The 22,395-nt window shown below is 41.4% G+C and overlaps 1 protein-coding gene across 1 annotated transcript in view; it reads right to left on the reverse strand.

Moving 5' to 3' along the window:
• LOC113406809 (short transient receptor potential channel 4-like) overlaps positions 1-22,395 on the reverse strand; it is a gene marked incomplete at its 5' end in the record, with an annotated part of 98,725 nt that overhangs the window by 44,717 nt on the left and 31,613 nt on the right. Inside the window, one exon of the mRNA XM_026653555.1 lies at positions 6,205-6,541. Coding sequence (XP_026509340.1) covers positions 6,205-6,541 — 337 coding nt within the window. The remainder of the gene's footprint in view (positions 1-6,204; positions 6,542-22,395) is intronic.

A 22,395-nucleotide genomic window follows, 5' to 3' on the forward strand; every position in this document is an offset into this window, starting at 1 on the left:
AGAATTTCTTCAGCCATGAAGTTGTGTATTTTGCACAATTTACAAGCCTCCTCCTTTCCTATAGGTTCTCACTCTCTAATAACTTGTATCAAACAATCTGACAGAAAGAACAAGGCATGGAACCAAATTGTTAAAAAAAAGCCACTAAATCCCTGTTCTTTTTACATTCAATACTATCCAGAGCCTTATTAAGCTGAATATTCTAGAGAAGACCATAGAAATACACCCTCAATTTATCCAAACAAACCCACGCTGAAATATTAAAAGTGTTATGGAAACATGAAAATTAACAACAGAAAAATAGGAATTTTCCATGCCCTTTCAAGAACGTGAGATGGACCCAACCTGGAAAATTCTACAATCTGAATACTACTACTACTAATAAAGTTATAAGAACCCAAATTATTCTTCTTAAGAATTTTCTTCTCATAGAAGATCCTCATCTTCTTTGAGGAAAATCTTTTATCTCTTTCTTTTTCTGACACTCTTGTTCACTCTTTTCCCCAGCAATCTAGCATAACTACAGTAAGTGAACCCTATCAATGCAGTGATGTTTTTTTGTCAGAGAAACTTTCTCTCTTGTTGTTATGTCCTCTAAGTCACTTGCAGAATGGTCCAGAAAAAAGACAGCCACCTGAAGAACAGTATACGCACGCCAACCTAATACTACTATGATATCAAGATCCCATTGCCATTTGCTACATCCCCACAGAACAGACTGGGGAAAACACCAATGAGTTTATTAGAACACAGCTATTGACTATAGAATTCACAGAAGTGAATGTCCTGATTGTCTATTCCTCCATTCCTGTGCTAAGGGCAAGATTGGAGCGGGAAAGACAAAGATGGCTTAAGCCAACTTTGTTGTCACCCTATTCTTGGGTTATCTGGAGGTCTGACATAAATGAGAGCAGCCTCAGGGCTGCTCTAAACGCAAAACATTGACTGCAATTGCCCCCTATGGGTTGTCTGTCAGCTGAGAATAGTGACTGCAGCAGTGATCCAGTCATGTATCATCTCTCCTCTGACTTGTCCTCTACATCAGGGGCTGTGATTTGGGCTCCTGTAGTGCTGGTTTGGCAGCTGTATGTTGGTTAGGGAAGCCCCTTACACCAGAGACATTTTGGGAGAGAGTTGTTTCTGCCTGGTTTCACCCCCTTTACATTGCTGGCATAGTGCAGAGGGGCAATTAGGGCAATCACACAGAATCTAGTGATGGCACGGATAATTTTTTGGGAAAGTTCTCTGGCCTGTGTTATACAAGGAGGTCAGACTAGATGATCACAATGGTCCCTTGTGGCCTTGGAATCTACGAATCTAGTGATGAAAAAGATTGGTCTGTCTCACTCCCTCACTTCTATTGTTTATTGCTCTTGCTCATTCCAACTTACTCTTGCTCATTGCCTCAGTGGTGGTAAGGTCTTCAGGGCAGGGATGATGTCTTTTTATTTTTCCCGTGAAAACAACTAGCAACCTTCAGGATGCCAATTAATAACTACTAATAATTAAGGCTGCAAGTTTGTCACGGAGGTCATGGAAGTCATGGATTCCGTGACTTACTGTGATCTCCGTGACTGGACCAGTCACACCGGCCGCTGCTGGGGCAGTCTCGGGACACCCCCCACCCCCAGCAGCAGCAGGAGTTTAGGTGGGGGGCTCAGGGCTGGGGGTTCAGGTGCGGAGAGGATGAGGGCTCTGGCCGGCGCTTTCCTGAGGGTGGTCTCCCTGGAAGTGGCAACATGTCCTTCCCTCAGCTCCTAGCTCCCACGGTTCCCAGCCAATGGGAACTCGTGGAGTTAGGAGCTTAGGGAGGGATATGTCACCACTTCCGAGAAGCTGGATAGGGAGCCTGCCAGCCCCGCCAACCCCAGCACCAGAGGGGGTTCTGGGCTGCTCCCAGCAGAGCACCCGCAGTGCCCCTGGACTCCCTCCCCGAGCACCCGTGCTGCCCACCGGGCTGCCCCCTCAGCACCTGCACCCCCCCAAGCACCTGCAGTACTCCCAAGATTAGTCAGGTATATAGTACAAGTCACGGACAGGTCATGGGCTGTGAATTTTTATTTCCTACCCATGACCTATCCATGACTTTTACTAAAAATGCCCATGACTAAAACATAGCCTTAAAAATAATACAGTTTCCCTGGCAGTGAAGGATTTCTCTCTATTGTACATTTAGTCTTGTTTAGATAGAAATTCCACCACTTCAATTGGGAGACCGTTCCACAAACGAATAGATCTCACTGTCAGGAAGTTTATCCAGATATTAAGCCTAAATGTTCTTTTTTAGTTTTATTCCCTTAGTCCTAGTTATACTGACTTTTATTACTGCAGATATAATCACCAGGTATTGTAATATAACGTGTGTAACCAAGTAAATTGTCTAAAACAAAAAAATGAATGAAGAAACTTTCTTAAATGATCTTTTTTTCTTATAAAATTAACTGTTTCTTTGAGTAAGTAGCCTGATACAGGTTCTTCCACTGAGTTTCCTATTCTAAGGACTCTTAACATGTGTTAATTATACACATTGACTCTTACATACTAATAAGAAAATGGTAATTAATGTTTGATCTTTATAGAGTTTAGATAATTATGGACAATTTTAATGCTTCCTAAGTATTAAATCATGGAGCCATATATATTATGAGATCCATACTGAGGATAAGTCAGGAATATGTATAGCTCCCATTTGTCTGTACTCACAGTAAGAGAGGTAACATTAAAATGTAAATTACATTCAGAACTGCCCTAACAAGGAGAAAGAAACATGAGTCTATTGTTTAAAAAAGTTAATAGCCTTGAGATCTGTTGTAGCTGCTCCAGGATAACCTTTGCTTTGGGAAAGGGGATTAGTTAGTTACGTTGTCAGTTTTAAAATAGGACTTTTACCCTAGAGCTACATAAGTTCAGTATATGCTTCAAAATGTATCTGCATCCAGTAAGCAGAAATGTATAATTTACCTACCCATATGTCGAACTGGGATAATGATACTATCCATTTTAAAGCATTTTAGAGCTATATAACAGCTAAGTATTGATGATGATGATGATTATCCCCCAATCCAGGGACATTGGGGAGAGGGGGTACTGTGCCCTCCTGGCATTGTGATACTGGAAAACTGCAGACTGGCGTTGCTAGGCCGGAGCTGAGCAGCTGCAGGGTAGCTGAGGAAGGCTCCCTGCTCAAGATAGGAGTCTCTATCTGAAAGGAAGGAATGTGCCAGCGCAACAGGATTGGTACTTGGTCCACTGGATTCTGTTTGTTTGTTTCATGTTAGTACAAAAACTGTAATAACTAATTAGAAAAGATTTAAAAAAAAAATGAATCCCAAATCCTGACATTAGCTTGGCTCGTCAATATGATTTGTAACTCTAACCAGCCCGACAGACTGATTAATTTCTTGGCAAAAACAATAGCTATATTTTGGCGTCTTTTTAGATTAAAAACAAGATTTATCAAACAAAGGACAATAAATCTTGGAGCTCAGCTGTGGCACTGAGGTGTGGCCCAGTGCTGGGAACTGAGGGAAGCTGTGTGACCCCGTCCCCAGGGCAAACTCCACAAGGCAACATACCTCACAAAGCACAATCCCTCTCAGAGCATATCAGCATGCAGGAGTCTGTGCATGTTGCACTCTTCCTTTGGACATGCATCCCTGCTGCTGGGGAGTGTAGGAGACAGAAGGAACAGTCCCTTCTCATTCCCCTCCATGAGTGGTCAGGCACTATCTAGCTGCATTCTGAGGACTTGTCTACATGGGTCCACAGTTCGAACCTTGTGGATGTGCATTGCAGCGCGCTCTATCATGCTGCACAGTAACTACCCCATGTGGATGCTGCAGGTGCAAACTAAAAGGTATCTAGGTTGCACCCACAGTTTCCACACGGGGGAGTTACAGCGCAGCACACCAGCACATGCTGAAATTCACACCCACATAGGCCGAACTGCAGGGCCATGTAGACATGTCCTAAATGTCATGATCAACAATATCTGGAGCCCTCTCATTTTGGGCCAAAAATATAAAATGCATCACCATTTTCCTTTGAAGCTAACAGGTCAGGGAGTCTAGGAAGGGTTGTGGAGGTGTTCAGTGCAATAGCTTCATAGAGAACTGTGAGGATCGAAAGAAAGTCAGGGGCCTACTGTGAGGAAGGATCTGTGTGTAGCCTTATTGACACTGGACAGTAGCACCAGTTTAACTAAAGTTGCAATTTTAAACCAATGTAATGAACCTGTGTGAACCTCTGTGTGGACTCTCCTATATTGGTTTAAACCAGGCTTATTGTAGATTAGCCTGATTTGTTTAGGAATCATTTTAAATTGAACCAAAATAAAGCAGAGACTACAGTACATCCTGGCAGATGTAGTGTGGCTAGTGAGGAGGGGCTAAAGGCGAGAATGGGGACATGAGGGAACTGGAACTACAGCTCCCATGAGGCACTGCACCCACTCAGGCAGACACAGAGGTTAACAATCCGGTGACACAAACAAAATATTTTGTTTTAGGTGAACCCAGGCAAAAACATTTACTTTTGATTTTCCTGACAGAAAATTCAGCAGAAATCATTCCTGCCCCCCTGTCCCCCACCCTGGAAACTTTTGACTTTAACAACACCCCATTTTCTGATGGCAAAATGTTTTGACTGAAATTTGTTAACTAGCCCTAGTCAATTTTTCACAGAAAAAAAACATGTTTGAAAAAAGTCTGTTTTGGATTTAAAAGCTTATTGGAAAATTCTGACCAGCACTAATTATAATTTGTGCACCTTCATTATTTGTGAAATATAGCTGTGACCTTTGGAAATGTTTAAAATTAGTAACAACACACTCTGAGACTATAAGTTCTGCGAGTACTACAAACTGTCTTGTTCTCTGTCACAGAACATCCTTACAGCTAAAAACAAGAACATAAGAATGGCCCTACTGGGTCAGATCAAAGGTCCATCTAGCCCAGTATCCTGTCTTCTGACAGTGGCCAGTGCCAGGTGCCCCAGAGGGAATGAACAGAACAGGTAATCGTGAAGTGATCCATCCCCTGTTGCTCATTCCCAGCTTCTGGCAAACAGAGGCTAGGGACACCATTCCTGCCCATCCTGGCTAATAGCCATTGATGGACCTATCCTCCATGACCTTATCTAGTATTTATCAAGTATTAAATAAAATGTTAAACATAAGAACATAAGAACATAAGAACGGCCCTACTGGGTCAGACCAAAGGTCCATCTAGCCCAGTATCCTGTCTACCGACAGTGGCCAATGCCAGGTGCCCCCGAGGGAGTGGACCAACAGGCAATGATCAAGTGATCTCTCTCCTGCCATCCATCTCCATCCTCTGACAAACAGAGGCTAGAGACACCATTCCTTACTCATCTGGCTAATAGCCATTAATGGATTTAACCACCATGAATTTATCCAGTTCTCTTTTAAACGCTGTTATAGTCCTAGCCTTCACAACCTCCTCAGGTAAGGATTTCCACAAGTTGACTGTGCACTGCGTGAAGAACTTCCTTGTATTTGTTTTAAACCTGCTGCCTATTAATTTCATTTGGTTACCCCTAGTTCTTGTATTATGGGAATAAGAAATAACTTTTCCTTATCCACTTTCTCCACATCACTCATGATTTTATATACCTCTATCATATCCCCCCCTTAGTCTCCCCTTTTCCAAGCTGAAGAGTCCTAGCCTCTTTAATCTCTCCTCATATGGGACCTGTTCCAAACTCCTAATCATTTTAGTTGCCCTTTTCTGAACCTTTTCTAGTGCCAGTCTATCTTTTTTTAGATAGGGACTCTAAATTGAAAGATAAGAGAAGTAAATAGATTTTTTTTAAAGTGAAGCATCTAGTAAATTTCAAATTGGTAATTTATATAAATCTGCACTACAGTGGATAGAAATCACAAAGTTATCAATTCTCATGCTACGGGGCATACATTAATCATCAGCTGAGGTCAAAAAGAAAATCCCTTGAATCTTACCCCCTTGCCCCTACCATGGTATAGAATTATAATTGGCCAGGAGCAGGCTGGCTTTTTTTTTAACTTTCCTCTGAATTATCTGCTACAGTCCCCAAATACTAGATTAGATGGCCTACTGGTCTATTCTGTGATGGAATATTCCACTGTGTATTCCTCCTTCAATAATCTTCACAAAATATGTCTGAATTTAACATTTTCCACTATATTTTCTTTAGTAATACATTTACCCAGGACCCACGGTAATATCATCCACTCGACGACGGTTGGAGGTGGCCCCTGCATGTTCAAGTCCGACCTGTCGATGTGCTGAGAGGCAAGGAGCAACAGAAACAGAAAAGTCAAGTAGGATGCAGTATGACAGATAAATTTGATAAATGGCTTTTTGATGAACAGCCCTAATGGGCTTTTGGGAGCGATCAGGTAGCACACAGAGAAGACAGGGAAAAGGAGTCCAATCACGGCACATGTCAACATCTTCACTGCCCAGTGCCGCCTCCTCCAGCCTGGGAACTCATCGTACCAGCGGGATGCAAGCAGCTGCTGACAGTTGGGCTGGGCAACAAACTAAAGGGAAAGAAAGAAAGGACAAAGTCAATTCCATGTGATTGTAACCCATTCATTTTCTCCACAGGCCTACTTTAGGGCCATATTTTTATTGGCTTTTGGGTGGGCACACAGAGGAAAGCTTTTGAGAAACCACCATGCTATTTACACAACCTATGCAAGTACTACTCATAATAGCAGCCCATGTGAACAAGGACTGATAAGCCCCTCCTTCCTCCAGTAAGCCAGTCACTGGAAAGAGGGTGGGTGGAGAGGACAGGGGGGGACTTGGCTCAGCCCCATTGTGGCACTCCAGGCATCTCTACCTCACCCTAAAGGTGTTGGGTGTGTGCGCCTCCATGAAGCCAGGGGCTTTTGGGAGAGATGGTGCCTACCAAAGGATACTCCCTCATGTTACTCCCCCAGAAGTGGTACAGCTCATGCTGTGTACAGCATACACAGAAGCCCTTAAAATTCACTTTTTAAAAGTATTTATGCTAGTAAATCTCAACTGCTCAAGTGTTAATGGAAATCAGACACAAAAGGGTTGTGACATGGATGTTTCAACATTTGTTTTCAATTCAAATACATATTCACAAAAAAAGTTTCCATTATTCACTCAGCTCTTGAACAGAACTTGAAGATCATCAGATAAAAGTCACTATGGAAATACAAAGAATTATTGTTGTTGCAGGACTATAATTTAGCATCTTCAAAAAGTAAAATTGAATGCAATAATAAAAAAAAGCTTTTCCTCATCACGTTCCTTGAAAATTCTCTAATTTAGTTCTATCTATCGGAATACTGAGCAAAGCATATGTAGATATACTGTTTGCTTCTTGCATAACTGAAGTAAAGAACTTGCCATCCCTAATACTCCCTGCCTTTCTTAGTAAACCTTTTTCATATTCATTTTCATCCTTTACAATATTTTTACAGTGTTATTTTATTATTTTACAATGTGTTGTATACTACCTAGCTCCTGTTTTTATTTTTACATTGTGATCTGTTTCTTAAAAGTAACTAAAAGTATTTTCTACAAATGTCATTTTTCATATAAATATATGCACTTAATATCCATTTTCAATTTTTCAAAGAAGATTCTGGTGTATTTCAGACTTTTCTTCATATGATTTCCTTTATCATATAGTTCATATGCTAAATTTGATACAGGGAGACATAGAAGTAATAGAACTGACATAAGTAGACATATAATAGGATTGACACTTCCATCAAACAGAGTAAAGGTTAAAAAAGAAACATGCTCCTTTTTGCATCAAACACACACATACTCAGTCAATCAAAATTAAAAACTTAATATAGCCATGCATTAACAATTTTTCATTTAGTTTCTGTTTGGTTCAAGGAATTTGTTTTTTTAAAGCATCACTACTGAACAATTTTAGATGGCTTCGAATTCCAATCATATGCATGTAGAGTAATTATAAGTTTTATATGTCATGCTTTTTGATAAAATCTTATAATTACAGAGGGCCAGATTCTGCAATTCTTACTCATGGTAAGTAATATATTACTTTTTAAATAGTCCCTGAAATCACTGGAACTACTGGCAGGGGAAAGTATTATTCATTGTAGGTTTGGCAGAATCTGGCACTCAATTAAAATTCAAAGTGCATCTTTCTGTATACGTCTGGATCTTGTTAGTAAAATTAAAGGGAACCAGCTCCCTGGACCAAATTCAAACCTGCTGCATGCTGGTTGAATGTCAGTGTTTTCAATAAAGATATACTGGCTTACCATGCACTAGTTCTGAGGCTGATCCCCTGACTATTAATTTGTTATTTTTGAATGGGGAAAAAGGAAAAAAGAAAAGGGAAAAAAAGAAAATAAGTTATACTGTAAGAAACATGAAAGGAACAAAAAGAAAAATCAAACCGTGTTCTCTGTTTCTTTCATTAGGAAAAATATTAAGTCCTAAAAGTTTCAGATGTTTATCTCAAGTTAGAGCTGCATGGAATAATACCATATGCAATTAAAGCAGCTTGTTTCAATGTGATGTGCTGCCAATGTTTTAACAAGGTGTCCCTCAAAAAATTTTCACCTCACTTGGCAACGTGTGACATTCCCTGAATTTAATATTTTTTTCTCTTCCACCCCAAAGTTTGACAGCTCCATGCTCTTTTCCCCTCACCACAATATCTGTCAATTCTATATCAATCTCTTTTCCTAAAAATTCATCAGTTACACACTCCTTCCCTCTTTCCAGCCCTCACCTGCTTGATATGGGGAGTCAGGAAAAGGAACAACTTTTTCCTGGCTAATCTGAGATTTGGGGTGGAAGCAGGTGTCTCTTGGCTTGTCAGGGTGGTTAAGGAGAAGTAAGTTTATCCTGGGTGGAAGTGTTAGAGGGCTTTCCTTTCACCCCCTCCCCTGGTTCTTTTCACGCAGACAGAAAGCAGAAGACTAGAAGTCGTAAGTGCAGGCAATTCTATGTTTATTGGGGTTAGTTCCAAGCAAGCATATCCATAGCTCTATACACCAGCAGAGTCTGTTTCCCAGTGTTCTGTTCCCAGCTCTGACGCCACAGAGCCTTGCCTGTGTCCCCATTCCCTAGTTCCCTTTCCCATTTCCCCTTTCCCCCTCCTTAGCAGGCCCAAATATACCCTCAGTGCACAACACTAGTCCCACCCCTTACAACTTATGATCATGTTCCATTATGGAGGGTCATGAGTTGGGGTCTTCATCCCTCCTCTTTTGTATCCCATGCGGGGGTAAGGAGTGAGGCTGTGTTCTGACCAAGGCCAGGCTTTACTTCGGCTTTTAGTGTTTCTTATGCCTCCCCACCCCCCAAACTCCTTGCCCCTCCTAACTGGTTGCTTGACCTTAGCTTGAGAGAAGAGCTAGGCAGACTTCTAGTGAATGCTTGTATATTATACTCCCACGGTAACCTGTAACACTTTAACTGTATCCCTTATCTTTTCCCATTGTACTAAAAGCCCCATCTGGTTGTGGGAAATGAAACACACAGTCTCCTTGTTCATTGTTCTTCACACATATTAGTATAAGATAGGACTATCAAAATGTCATTTCCAAAATTCTATCTCAGGCTGACAAACAAGCCTATATGCTAACAGGTAGTAGTGAGGAGTCTGGGGGAAGGAGGCAGGGCCGACTCCAGGCACAGCCTGGCAAGCAGGTGCTTGGGGCGGCCGCTCCGGAGAGGGGCAGCACATCCAGCTATTCGGCGGCAATTCGGCGGACGGTCCCTCACTCCCTCTCGGAGCGAAGGACCACCTGCTGAATTGCCGCCGCAGATCGCGATTGCGGCTTTTTTTTTTCTTTTGGCTGCTTGGGGCGGCCAAAACCCTGGAGCTGGCCCTGGAACGAGGGCTCCTGTTTCTTCAAAGTGTGAGCTGGAGTCGGGCAGGCAGGCAGAGGTGGGAGACAAGTACACTGCAGCGACTGTAGGAATCACATTCAGCGCTGCTGCTGCGTGTCCTGCCTCCCTTCCTCCTTATGCAGTTCTGGAGAGAGAACCTGGCAAAAATGGTGCTGTGCAGCTTGCAAGGTAGACATTGAAGGGGAGAGTCACTTGCATCCGTGCTTTGCCAATACCAAGTGCACCTGGGGCATGGTAGCTGTAGGAGTGAGCAGCAGGTGCTCAACTCTCATCTCAAAAAGGGCTAAAATATTAATGTGAAATGAAATTAAAATGTTAATGTAACAACAAGGCTTGTTAACCAATTGGAGCTGGCCTGTAAAACAACGTTCTGCCCCAATACCCAAATATGATTTTGTTCCTCCCTGATCATATGGCTATTACATGATCTAGATAAAGGAAAATTGTGGCCTTCCAAACTACAAATTCTTCATATATGTGAACAAAATGGCTAACCTCTAGCTGTCTGTTCACTATGTGATTTCTTGCCCATTCCCCAAAAGCATCTGGTCCTGACTACTGTCAAGGAAAGGATACAGTACAGATGGATAGCTGGTCTGATCCTGCATCACATTTCCTGTCTTCCATGCTAAACTAAGGATTTTTGGAAGGATAAGGAAGATGATTCTTTGGAATACACCCATTCAAAATTTGAGTTTGGTTTCTGCTCCCAACCAGCTTCCTATTGCAGAAGTGTAGCCCTGATGCTTGTTTCTGTCAATCCTAGTGATGAGTTTACATTGGCTGATAAATAGGTTTGTTTTCAAGGCCATCTTCAAAATGAAAAAGGCTAGAATATTATTTTTAAATGAAAGTTGAGATCCATTAGCAGGGTCCCTTGAGATCCCTCCAACTCAGCAGCGTGTTTCAATACAACTGGGAAAATGGTTTTGAGAGGGTTCATGTTCATATTCTCTGAAACCCTCTTTACAGGGCAGGTTTGGATTTGTTCACTGAGTCATTTTCACTGAGGCTGAAGTTGTAATTAAAGTATCTTGCACACTTTGAACGAAATCAAGTCCACTTCTCCAGGAACCAATTAACATCAAGAACCTCTGACATGTAATTAAACACAAATTTTAAATGAAAGACATGCATGCATCTCCCATTTATCTTTCCCTTATCTGTTTAGTTTATGAGCAACTGAAAACTGAAGACAATGACCTAGAAGTCCTCTTCCACTAAATGCCAAACACCAAGTAACTCCATATACAAATACCAATGAGACATTAATCTAATGTACTTTAAACAAGCGAGCAGATGTAAAAAACATGAAACAAGAATAACTGTGTGCATGTTTCAAAACATGTCTAAACATGCCATGTGAGTCCTATATGAGCTGCAGACATAGTGAAGTGGCTATTGTGGTGCAGAACACAGGCAGAGATATAAAACAGAATCCATGAAGCAGCATGTCCAGGTGCAGATGATTTATTAATCTACAAAAGATCCAGACCTCCAATTTCATGGTTTTATATGATAACAGCATTGGCATAGCTAGTGAACAATTTCCTCAAGTAGCAATAAATCTCCTTTCATTGCAACCGTTTCTTTTGACTACCCAGTTCTATCAGCCATATATCTAATCCAGGCCTTCCCCAAGTGTTTTGTATAGACCTCCTGAAAATAACTCTACATCTGCTCCAGACACATTTTCAAATTTACACTTGTTGACTTTATTTCTAAAAGTATTGTACAAGTGAATTACAAATTTCCTGTATCATTTGAACAAGACTAAATCACTTGACTCATTTTTGTGGGTGGATGATACAAGCAAGCATTGTGTATGATTTTCACTAGAGATATATAAATGCATCACACAAGCTTAATAAGAAATACTATTAAGCAGTAGGGTTCAGTGAATAGGGGACTGGTTTATTCATAGATTCTAAGGCCAGTCTGATCATCTATTCTGACCTCCTGCATAACAGGTCACTAATTCAGAGTGATCTGGATTGCTTGATAAACTGGGTGCAAGCAAACAGTGTGCATTTTAATAAGGTTAAATGTAAATGTATACATCTGGGAACAAAGAATGTTATAGAAGTTACACTATGGGGGAGTCTATCCTGGGAAACAGTGTCTTAGAAAAAGATTTTGGGGTTTTGGTGAATAATAAGCTGAACATAAGCTCCCAGTTTGACACAGTGGCCAAAAGAGCTAATGTGATACGTGGATGCATAAACAGAGGAATCTCAAGTAGAAGTAAAGAAGTTATTTTCCCTCTGTATTTGGCACTGGTGCAACCACAGTGAGAGTACTGTGCCAGTTCTGGTGCCACAATTCAAGAAGGTTGTTCATAAATTGGAAGGGGCCCAGAGAAGAGCCAGGAAAATGATTACAGGATTAGAAAATAGGCCTAATAGTGATACATACAATGAGGGTCAATCTATTTATCTTAACAAAGAGAAGATTAAGGGGTGACTTGATTAAAATCTATAAGTACCTACACGGGGAACAAATATTTAATAATGAGCTCTTCGATTTAGCAGGGAAAGGTATAGCATGATCCAATGGCCGGAAGGTGAAGCTAGCCAAATTCAGCCTCAAATAAGGCTTACATTTTCAACAGTGAGAGTAATTAACCATTGGAACAATTTACCAAGGGTTGCAGTGGATTCTCCATCATTGACCATCTTTAAATCAAGACTAGATGTTTTTCTAAAAGATACGCTCTAGGAATTATTTTGGGGGAGTTCTATGGCCTGTGTAATACAGGAGGTTAGACAAGATAATCACAATTGTCCCTTCTGGCCTTAGAATCTATGAATATATTCCTACTAAATTCTTCAATTTTGATGAAACTGCATCTTACGATGGAAAACTTCCATAGAATTTTTTTTAGCAACTCTGTCAGATATCTTTAAAAATCTGACCTAGAGTCACTGATAGCATTAGTTAATATATTTTAATCTTCATATAGTTCATTAGCCTCAGTGTCTCCACCAGGACTACAACATTGACTGTTCATAAATTTAGCAAGTTTCATTTTCAGCAATGCCAGATGTTCTCCATTATCTGGTAGTAATTTGGATAGCAGATCTTCTATAATAAATCCTGTTATGCTAAAAGTCCTTCGTGCATGCTCTTCAAGATTTGCCATTACTGGGGGGAGGAGGGGGCAATTTATGATTCCCAAAGTGAAGCTTACAAGATCAGCCCAGTATGATTTCTTTGCTTTCCAGTATTCCAATGTACAGTTTGGAATATCCATAAGTGGCTTATCAGGAGGATATTAACTCACAATTCAAAGAATGGATTGCTCAGCCTTTGGTTGGAATAGCATAAAAGCAATCTGTGCAAAATGTCTATGAAACTGGTGTCTGTAGCCTGATGTCTGTGCATTCGTGAGTCATAGAATTGCTGTTAATGTTAATGCTGGGAAATGGTGAGTGAAGAGAGAACACGGAAGCGGTTGAAGCAGCTACTCACAGAGCTCTGCCCCTTTTGTTAGAAGATTCATGTCATATCTTCTTACAGTGTTTGTCTTCTGTCATATCATGTCACAACTAAGAAACTTTGAACCTAAGATCTTGGACTGAGGCAATCATATGGTTTGTGGGTTTGATAATCCCGTTTAAGACACACACACACACACACACACACACACACACACACGCACACACACAGATTGATGGGTCAGTAACTGTTGCAAATCCCTACTATAAGACTATTCCATTTCAGTCTAATATTCAGTAGATTCTACACTGCAATTAAATTAGGCACTGATTCAGCAAGGTACTTAAGCATATGTCTAACTTTAAACACATTACTTGCTCCATTGAAGTCATTAGGCCTTTTCACATGCTTAAAGTTAAGCTGATGCTTAAGTACCTTGCTGAATTGTAGCCTTAATTATAAAATAATTGTTTTTACATTTTTCTATCTTAATGTTTTATGACTGTAAAAAAGCAGATTCTTTGTCTCACTGGTTTATTATGTATACATTGCTTATCCAGAATATTGTCCTTGAAGTCTGTTTCTCCTTTCTTAACTGGAAAGTTTACATTCTAAGGTATCAATAACCTCTTTTGCACCAGTGGTGTTATATTATGTGTTCTCTGACATGATATTTCTTGATCCGTTTTATTAGCAGTCACTGTGTTTCTCATTTTCATGTACAATGTGTTCCTAGTATCTTCCAGCAATTTGGAAGCATGAAGGATGTTTTCCAGCAAAGATACCCCTGGCTGTTCTGCTTTAGTCTATTCATGTGATTCTACCTTGCTACAAATGATTCTGAATTCCTTCTCGCAGATCTTACCTACAGGCCTGTTTCTTTTTAGTGTGTGGTAGCAGGGTCCACATAGGATGTTACTGAACAGCAAGCTAGTGTGCTGTAATTTCACACCAAAATTGCTGCACCCTTACATCCCTGGTAGACAGGCCCTTCTCAAGTTCTCAAGTTTCATGTTGTTGTTGACTTATTCTGATCAGTAGTTTTGCCGCATTAAGATTGATGTTAATATGTTTCCTATTGACAACAAACGCTTTTCTCAGATACTATGGAAAACATCAGATAAAGAGAAAGCAACAGAAAGATGCCAGTTAAAGACTGATCCTGCAAACACTTACACACATATTTAGGGTCAATTCACATCCTTACAGGTAAACATGTGAATAACTGTTTTTGGGACAGACTGAAGCCTTTTAAATTCTTGCACTCTCTCTATTAATATACCCGGGATCATCATGATGAGGATAATGACCTGCAATCCAGGAAATACACAAAGGACTTCAGAAATGCATTACAAACTAAAGATTTTTTTTTAAACAAATGATCTATTTGCGGTTCTGTAATGCCTAGAGGCTCCAGTCAGAGTCCCGTTCCACTAGGAGCTCAACAGACATATAGTACAAAGAAGTCTTTGCCCCGAAGAGTTTAAGATATTGCATTGTAACACTTTACTATCTAGTCTAATAAATGCAAGAGCCCATATAATTTCTTCACTCTGACATCAATAAGAGTTACACGGGTTACAGACATTTAAAAAAAGGGTCATGATAGAGTGCCTAAAAGGATCGGTATTGATGGAGGGTGGTTTCCCTTTTGCCTTCTTTGTGATGTGACATGTAAGACCAGCCTCTAATAACATTCTCTAAAATTTGGTAGTTGCAATGGAGAAGAGAACGGATTGGAAAATAAGTGATTATCATGACATGTGCATTCTGAATTCCTTTAAAATACCATGGGTAAGATTCTCCATTTCCCGGTACCTTGTGTAAACATTTACACAATTGCCAAGTGGGTGTAAAATGCAAGCATTGGGATTTAGTACCATTTTAGATCCACTTTGCAATCACTTGTGTACATTGGTGTAGGGCAATTGAGAATCAGGCTCAGTGTTGTAGAACTTAAAAAAAAAGTTCGAGAATTTGTATGAAACCCCAAGTTTTTCAAGGTCCTTTCTATCCCAAATTGTTCCTGGTCTACTGAATGAAAATTCTCTTTCATAAGGCACTAGACACAGTTCCACAAATCCCAAAGTACTGGCTCAAAGAGCAGATGGGCAGGGGAGAGAGGAGGTTGGATAAGGAGAGGGGACAGCTGTGCAGAGAAGCAATGGCAAGAAGCTTTAATAGGATGCAGAAGAGAAAAGTGGAGAGACCCAAAGAGGAGAATGAGGGCTGAGATTTACAAGCAAGGATTATAGCCTTTGCAATGGTGTTTGGTACGGATTGGATGGTGGTGGTGGTCAGTGTAAAGTAGGGAAGAGAGGAGGAGGCTACAGGAATTCTATATGATCAACATGTTTTTTAATTAGGGCTGTCAAGCAATTAAAAAATTAATTGCGTGATTAATTGCGCTGTTAATAATGGAATACCATTTATTTAAATATTTTTGGATTTTTTTCCACATTTTCAAATACATTAATTTCAATTATAACACAGAATACAAAGTGCACAGTGCTCACTTTATATTTATTTTTTTTATAAATATTTGCACTGTAAAAATAAAAGAAATAGTATTTTTCAGTTCACTTAATACAAGTACTGCAGTGCAATCTCTTTATCATGAAAGTTGAACTTACAAATGTAGAGTTATGTACAAAAAATACCTGCATTCAAAAATAAAACAATGTAAAACTTTAGAGCCTACAAGTCCACTCAGTCCTACTTCTTGTTCAGCCAATCGCTCAGACATACAAGTTTGTTTACATTGGCAGGAGATAATCCTACCAGCTTCTTGTTTACAATGTTACCCGAAAGTGAGAACAGGCGTTCGCATCGGACTTTTGTAGCCAGCGTTGCAGGATATTTACATGCCAAATGCGCTAAAGATTCATATGTCCCTTCATGCTTCAACCACCATTCCAGAGGACATGCATCCATGCTGATGATGGGTTCTGCTTGATAACAATCCAAAGCAGAGCAGACCAATGCATGTTCATTTTCATCATCTGAGTTAGATGTCACCAGCAGAAGGTTGATTTTCTTTTTTGATGGTTCAGGTTCTGTAGTTTCTGCATCGGAGTATTGCTCTTTTAAGACTTTGGAAAGTATGCTCCACACCCCATCCTGATTAGATTTTGGAAAGCACTTCAGATTTTTAAACGTTGGGTTGAGTGCTGTATCTATCCTTAGAAATCTCACATTGGTACCTTCTTTGTGTTTTGTCAAATCTGCAGTGAAAGTGTTCTTAAAACAAACAACATGCTGGGTCATCATCCGAGACTGCTATAACATGAAATATATGGCAGAATGTGGGTAAAACACAGAGCATGAGACATACAATTCTCCCTCAAGGAGTTCAGTCACAAATGTAATTAACACATTAGTTTTTTAACAAGCGTCATCAGCATGGAAGTATGTCCACCGGAATGGTGGCCAGAGCATGAAGCGGCATACGAATGCTTAGCATATCTGGCACATAAATACCTTGCAATGCTGGCTACAAAAGTTCCAATGCGAACGTCTGTTCTCACTTTCAGGTGACATTGTAAATAAGAAACGGGCAGCATTATCAATGTAAACAAACTTGTTTCTCTTAGCGATTTATTGCACAAGAAGTAGAACTGAGTGGACTTGTAGCCTCTAAAGTTTTACATTGTTTTGTTTTTTTGAGTGCAGTTATGTAACAAAAAAAATCTACATTTGTAAGTTGCACTTTCACGATAAAGAGATTGCACTACAGTACTTCTATGAGATGAATTGAAAAATACTATTTTTTTATCATTTTTATCGAGCAAATATTTATAATCAAAATAATATAAAGTGAGCAGTGTACATTTTGTATTATGTGTTGTAATTGAAATCAATATATCTGAAAATGTAGAAAAACATTCAAAATATTTAATACATTTCTATTGGTATTCTATTGTTTAACAGTGCGATTAAAACTGTGATTAATTGCAATTAATTTTTTTGAGTTAATCCCATGAGTTAACTGCGATTAATTGACAGCCCTAGTTTTTTAATTATTGGTTCAAAGAAAATAATTGTTCATGAAGCTGACCTGTTTCATCTATCTCCTCTATTCAGGTACAATCTGGTATTCATTTACATTTTCCCTTTCTCACATATATGGACCATATTTTGATCTCATTGTAAAACCATTGTTTGCATTGATGTAACTGAAATCAGAATATGCCCCAGTACCTTTTATTATGGTAAAATATAATTTAATATACAACATACTTGGGGGGGGGGGGTAATAAAACAAGCAAATTCAAAAGGGAAAATATTTAAAAAGTTAACTTTGAGAAATTAATGATGAGCATCATTACATAAATGAAGACGCTACGGCTTTTCACTTTAATATTTTTGTCATCAAATCTATGACCTTCATTCTATGCTTTGTGACTGCTCAGTAGAGTGAACCACCATACGGCAAACTATTAAAACATCCATAAAATCAGCCAAGGCTTATCTATAATTACAGTGATTCTAATTAATATAATAGAAAATACAATGAACATTGAATATAGCTCTTAGGAGCTAGTTATGTATGAAAATATAGTTATGCATTAGACTTCCCAATGCTTATGGAAACACATTCACTTGGCCAGATTTATGGATGAGTGTACAAACAGTGCAGTATAGTCATAATTAGGATGTTGCTGCAGTTTTTGTGGCAGTGGAGTACAAAACATACTTTACATTTTTGTCATGAGCTTTAGGCCCTAGACTTACAGTAGTAAAAAAACAACAATAAAAAAAACCCTGTAGTGGTAAACAATTTTTAAATCTTATTATCTGCAGAGATTATAGACCAGGGGTCGGCAACCTTTGGCACGCGGCTTGCAAGGGTAAGCACCCTGGCGGGCTGGGCCAGTTTACCTGCCGTGTCCGCAGGTTCGGCCGATCGCGGCTCCCACTGGCCGCGGTTCGCCGCTCCAGGCCAATGGGAGCTGTGGGAAGCGGCGCAGGCCGAGGGATGTGCTGGCCACTGCTTCCCGCTGCCCCCATTGGCCTGCAGCGGTGAACCGCGGCCAGTGGGAGCCGCGATCGGCCAAACCTGCGGACGCAGCAGGTAAACTAACTGGCCCGGCCCGCCAGGGTACTTACCCTGGCAAGCCGCATGCCAGAGGTTGCCGACCCCTGAAAAAAAAAAAAAAAAAAGTGCCTTTTAGCTTCAGAGATTATGTTAAACTGGACAATCTAAAGGAGGTACAGTCCCTGTTTTAGCATATCTAATAGATGTGGGTTTTATGTAAAGCAATTTGAGAATTACATCAGTGCTCATATTATGTATTCTATGGCATTATTGTAAGCAGACTGTTTCATGTAAACTGATTCTTAGTAAGTGCAATAGCAATAGCTCCCCCTCACCCACTAGTCTGGAAGGCATGCTTGGTATTTCTGAGATACTGTTAGGGACTGGGGTGTAGGCAGTCTAGCCTAGTGGTCAGAGCAGGAGGCAGGCCGAGGGGTTGGAGAAGGCATCCAGAGCAGGAAAACAGAAGCAAGGGTCAAAGCCAAAGTAAGAAGCAGGAATCAGAGCCAAGAGTCAAGCCCAGAGTCCAAACCAGAAGTCAGAAATGGGTTATCTGGAGTCAGGGAAGCCAGGAGCAAGGCAGGAGCTAACATAGCTACAGGCTTATGCTTTGTTAGCCAGCGCCATGCTGCTGCTGCTGCTGCTGGCCTTAAGAGCTGGGTCTGCTGATGCCCTCAACTAGAGGTGGGACCAATCAGCCACCTAACTGGGGCCTACCTGTGCTCATTAGACTGTCTGGGGGTTAAGCTAGCACGTAAGCAGGGCCGGTGGAAGGATGTTTCGCGTCCAAGACGAAACTCCCACCTTGCACCCCCCCCATCCCCGAGCCCCCGCCCTGAGGCGCCCCCCTTGCGGCAGTTCCCCACCCCCCACCCTGAGGCACCCCTGCCCTGCCTCCTCCCCGAGCACGCTGTGGCTGCTTCACTTCTCCCACCTCCCAGGCTTGCGCCGCCAATCAGCTTAGGCGCCGCAAGCTTGGGAGGCGGGAGAAGTGAAGCAGCCACGGCGTGCTCGGGGAGGAGGTGGGGCAGGGGTGAGCTGGGGCGGGGAGTTCCCCTGAGTGCCGCCCCTCCCGCCCCTTGCTGCAGGCAGCCCTCCCCGCACTCCACTGCCCCAGCTCCCTCCGCCTAAATGCCGGCGGCGACTGGGGCGGCTGAAGATCCAGCCGCTGCGGTCGCTGCCGAAGAAAACGGCGCCCCCCAAATCCTAGTGCCCTAGGCGACCGCCTAGGTCGCCTAAATGGTTGCACCGGCCCTGCAGGTAAGCAGAGTAGCTGCAGGCCCTTACTCCTGTCAGTTCTTTGCCACCCATGGTTATTCCATTTGATAACAAACAGGGCCTGTCTGCTTCATATCATCGAGACATATTATGGCCAAATGCATGTAACTATTTAACCACTTTCAAACATTTATAGTGTAATTGTCAGTGCATCATGTGTAGGGATAAAACACAGCAGCCAAAATATTTACTTAGCTCTCTGTCAGTTCAGCCGTACTACTCCCAAAACATTCTTCAGAAATTTGTGACAATGAAGGCTTGTTGCCTGTACTAAAAGCTTCTCTGATATATATTATTGGATAAGAGGATGAGTGAAATATTGCTTCTCCTGGTTGTCCCTTCCAAGACTCAATAAGCTAAGGCACATAACATTAACAAACCTGTTCATTATTCTTCAGTCTCTCCGCAGCAGGTTTTTTTTTTACGATACTAGAATTACCCTATTCTTTGCAATTTGTACCTTTCTTTACTATTTAATACAGGTGCAAAATAGAACGGTTGGTACCATATATATTTCATAGCCTATTGTACATGTAAACCCATGCTACCCACTCAAACCCCTTTTGGACCAAATGTCTATTGTGTGTACAGAATCTTACACTGTGATTCCTAAAGGTTGTTAAAAAAAAAATCCACAGTCAGGCGACTGAGTATGATGACCCATGAATCTAAAAGCCCTTGGTCCTTATGTTAGAACTGCTACTACCTATTAAGAACGTAAGAACTGCTATACTGGGTCAGACCAATGGTCCACCTAGCCCAGTATCTTGTCACTGACAATGGCCAATACCAGAGCTTCAGGGGGAGTGTATAGAACAGGGACATTTTGGAGAAATCCACCCATCTTCTTCTCCAGCCAGAGATTCAAGGTAGCTCCAAGCATGGGGTTGCATCCTTAATTATCTTGGCTAATAACTATTGATGGACCTATACTATGCACTTACCTTGTTTTGTTTTTCGGGTTTTTTTAACCCTCTTGGCCATCACAACATCCCATGACAATGAATTCCACAGATGAATTGTGCATTGTGTGAAAAAGTACCTCCTTATGTTTGTTATATACCTGCTGCCTATTAATTCTTTTGGGTGAACCCTGGATTTGTATTGTGGGAAAGGGTACTTCTCAATTCACTTTTTTTATAGACCTCTATCCTATCCTTGCCCCGCTCAGTCATTTCTTCTCTAAGCTGAACAGTCCCAGTCTTTTTAGTCTCTTCTTGTATGGAAGATGTTACATACTCTTGATCACTTTGTTGCCCTTCTCTGAACAGTTCCACTGTATCCTTTTTGAGATGGAATGACCAGAACTCGACACAGTATTCAAGGTGTAGGAGCATCATGGATTTATATAGTGGCATTATGATATTTTATATCTTACTTTCTATACCTTTCCTAATAGTACCTAATATTCTGTTATCCTTTTTGACCCTTACTGTGCACTGATCTGAAGTTTTCAGAGAACTATCCATGATGACTTCAAGATCTCTTTCTTGGGTGATAACAGCTAATTTAAACCCCATTGTTATATATGTGTAGTTGGGATTATTTTTTCCAATGTGAATTAATTTGTACTTATCAATGTTGAATTTCATCTACCATTTTTGTTGTCCAGCCACCCAGTTTTTTGAGATCCCTTTGTAACTCTTTGCTGTGAGCTTTGGACTTAACTATCTTGAGTAATTTTGTATCGTCTGCAAACATTGCCACTTCACTGTTCACTCCCTTTTCCAGATCATTCATGAATATGTTGAACTGCACAGGTCCCATTATAGATCCATAGGGGACCCGGCTGCATACCTTTCTCCATTGGGAAAAATGATGATTTATTCCTATTTTTGTTAATAGACTAGCTCAGGGGTCGGCAATGTTGGCAAGCGGCTCGCCAGGGTAAGGACCCTGGCGGGCCGGGCCAGTTTTATTTACCTGCTGACGTGGCAGGTTCGGCTGATCGTGGCCCCCAGTGGCCGCGGTTCGCCGTCCCGGGCCAATGGGGGCGGCGAGAAGCCGTGGCCAGCACATCGCTCGCCCGCGCCGCTTCTCGCCGCCCCCATTGGCCCGGGACGGCGAACCGCGGCCAGTGGGGGCCGCGATCAGCCGAACCTGCCGCGTCAGCAGGTAAATAAAACTGTCCCGGCCCGCCAGGGTGTTTACCCTGGTGAGCTGCGTGCCAACGTTGCCGACCCCTGGACTAGTTAGTCTGTCAGCTCCTGGCTAGTCCAAAATCATATGACAGGTATGTGAATCCCTCTCACATGTAGCTTGGTGTATCATTCTGCGGCCTTTTGATGGCTGCCATACTGACTACCCCAGACATTTAAAAATAGTAAATCAGACCCCTAAAAATCATGAAAATAAATAATTAATAAGTAAGTAAATAAATAAATAATCTCTAAAATGAAGCAACTCAGTCTAGATAACATACACAGGGTCTTTGCAATGCATCACTGTCACCTGAACTTTTAACTTACCTGGTCGAGCAGCCAAAATCCAATTTCTGTATTTGAGGGTTAAGAACTAAATATTGTCTCTTGATGGCTCCTGCTCCCTCTGGCCCTCACTTGCTACTATAGCCATTATTCAGCTCACCCTTTCAGTGATAGCTTCGTCACTGAGAGATCTGTCCACTCTCCTTACCCTATGTCCTGTGGCAATTCCCAAACTTGACTGGAGCTTTTCTGGATGCCATGTTGGTGTCCAGCAGGGCCGGCTCTGGCTTTTTTGCCGCCCCAGGCAAAAAAGCCTCGGGCCGCCCCCCCCCCC

This window comes from Terrapene carolina, unplaced genomic scaffold, assembly GCF_002925995.2.
Source record: "Terrapene carolina triunguis isolate 2854851 unplaced genomic scaffold, T_m_triunguis-2.0 Scaffold141, whole genome shotgun sequence".
In the NCBI taxonomy this organism is placed as follows: Eukaryota; Metazoa; Chordata; order Testudines; family Emydidae; genus Terrapene; species Terrapene triunguis.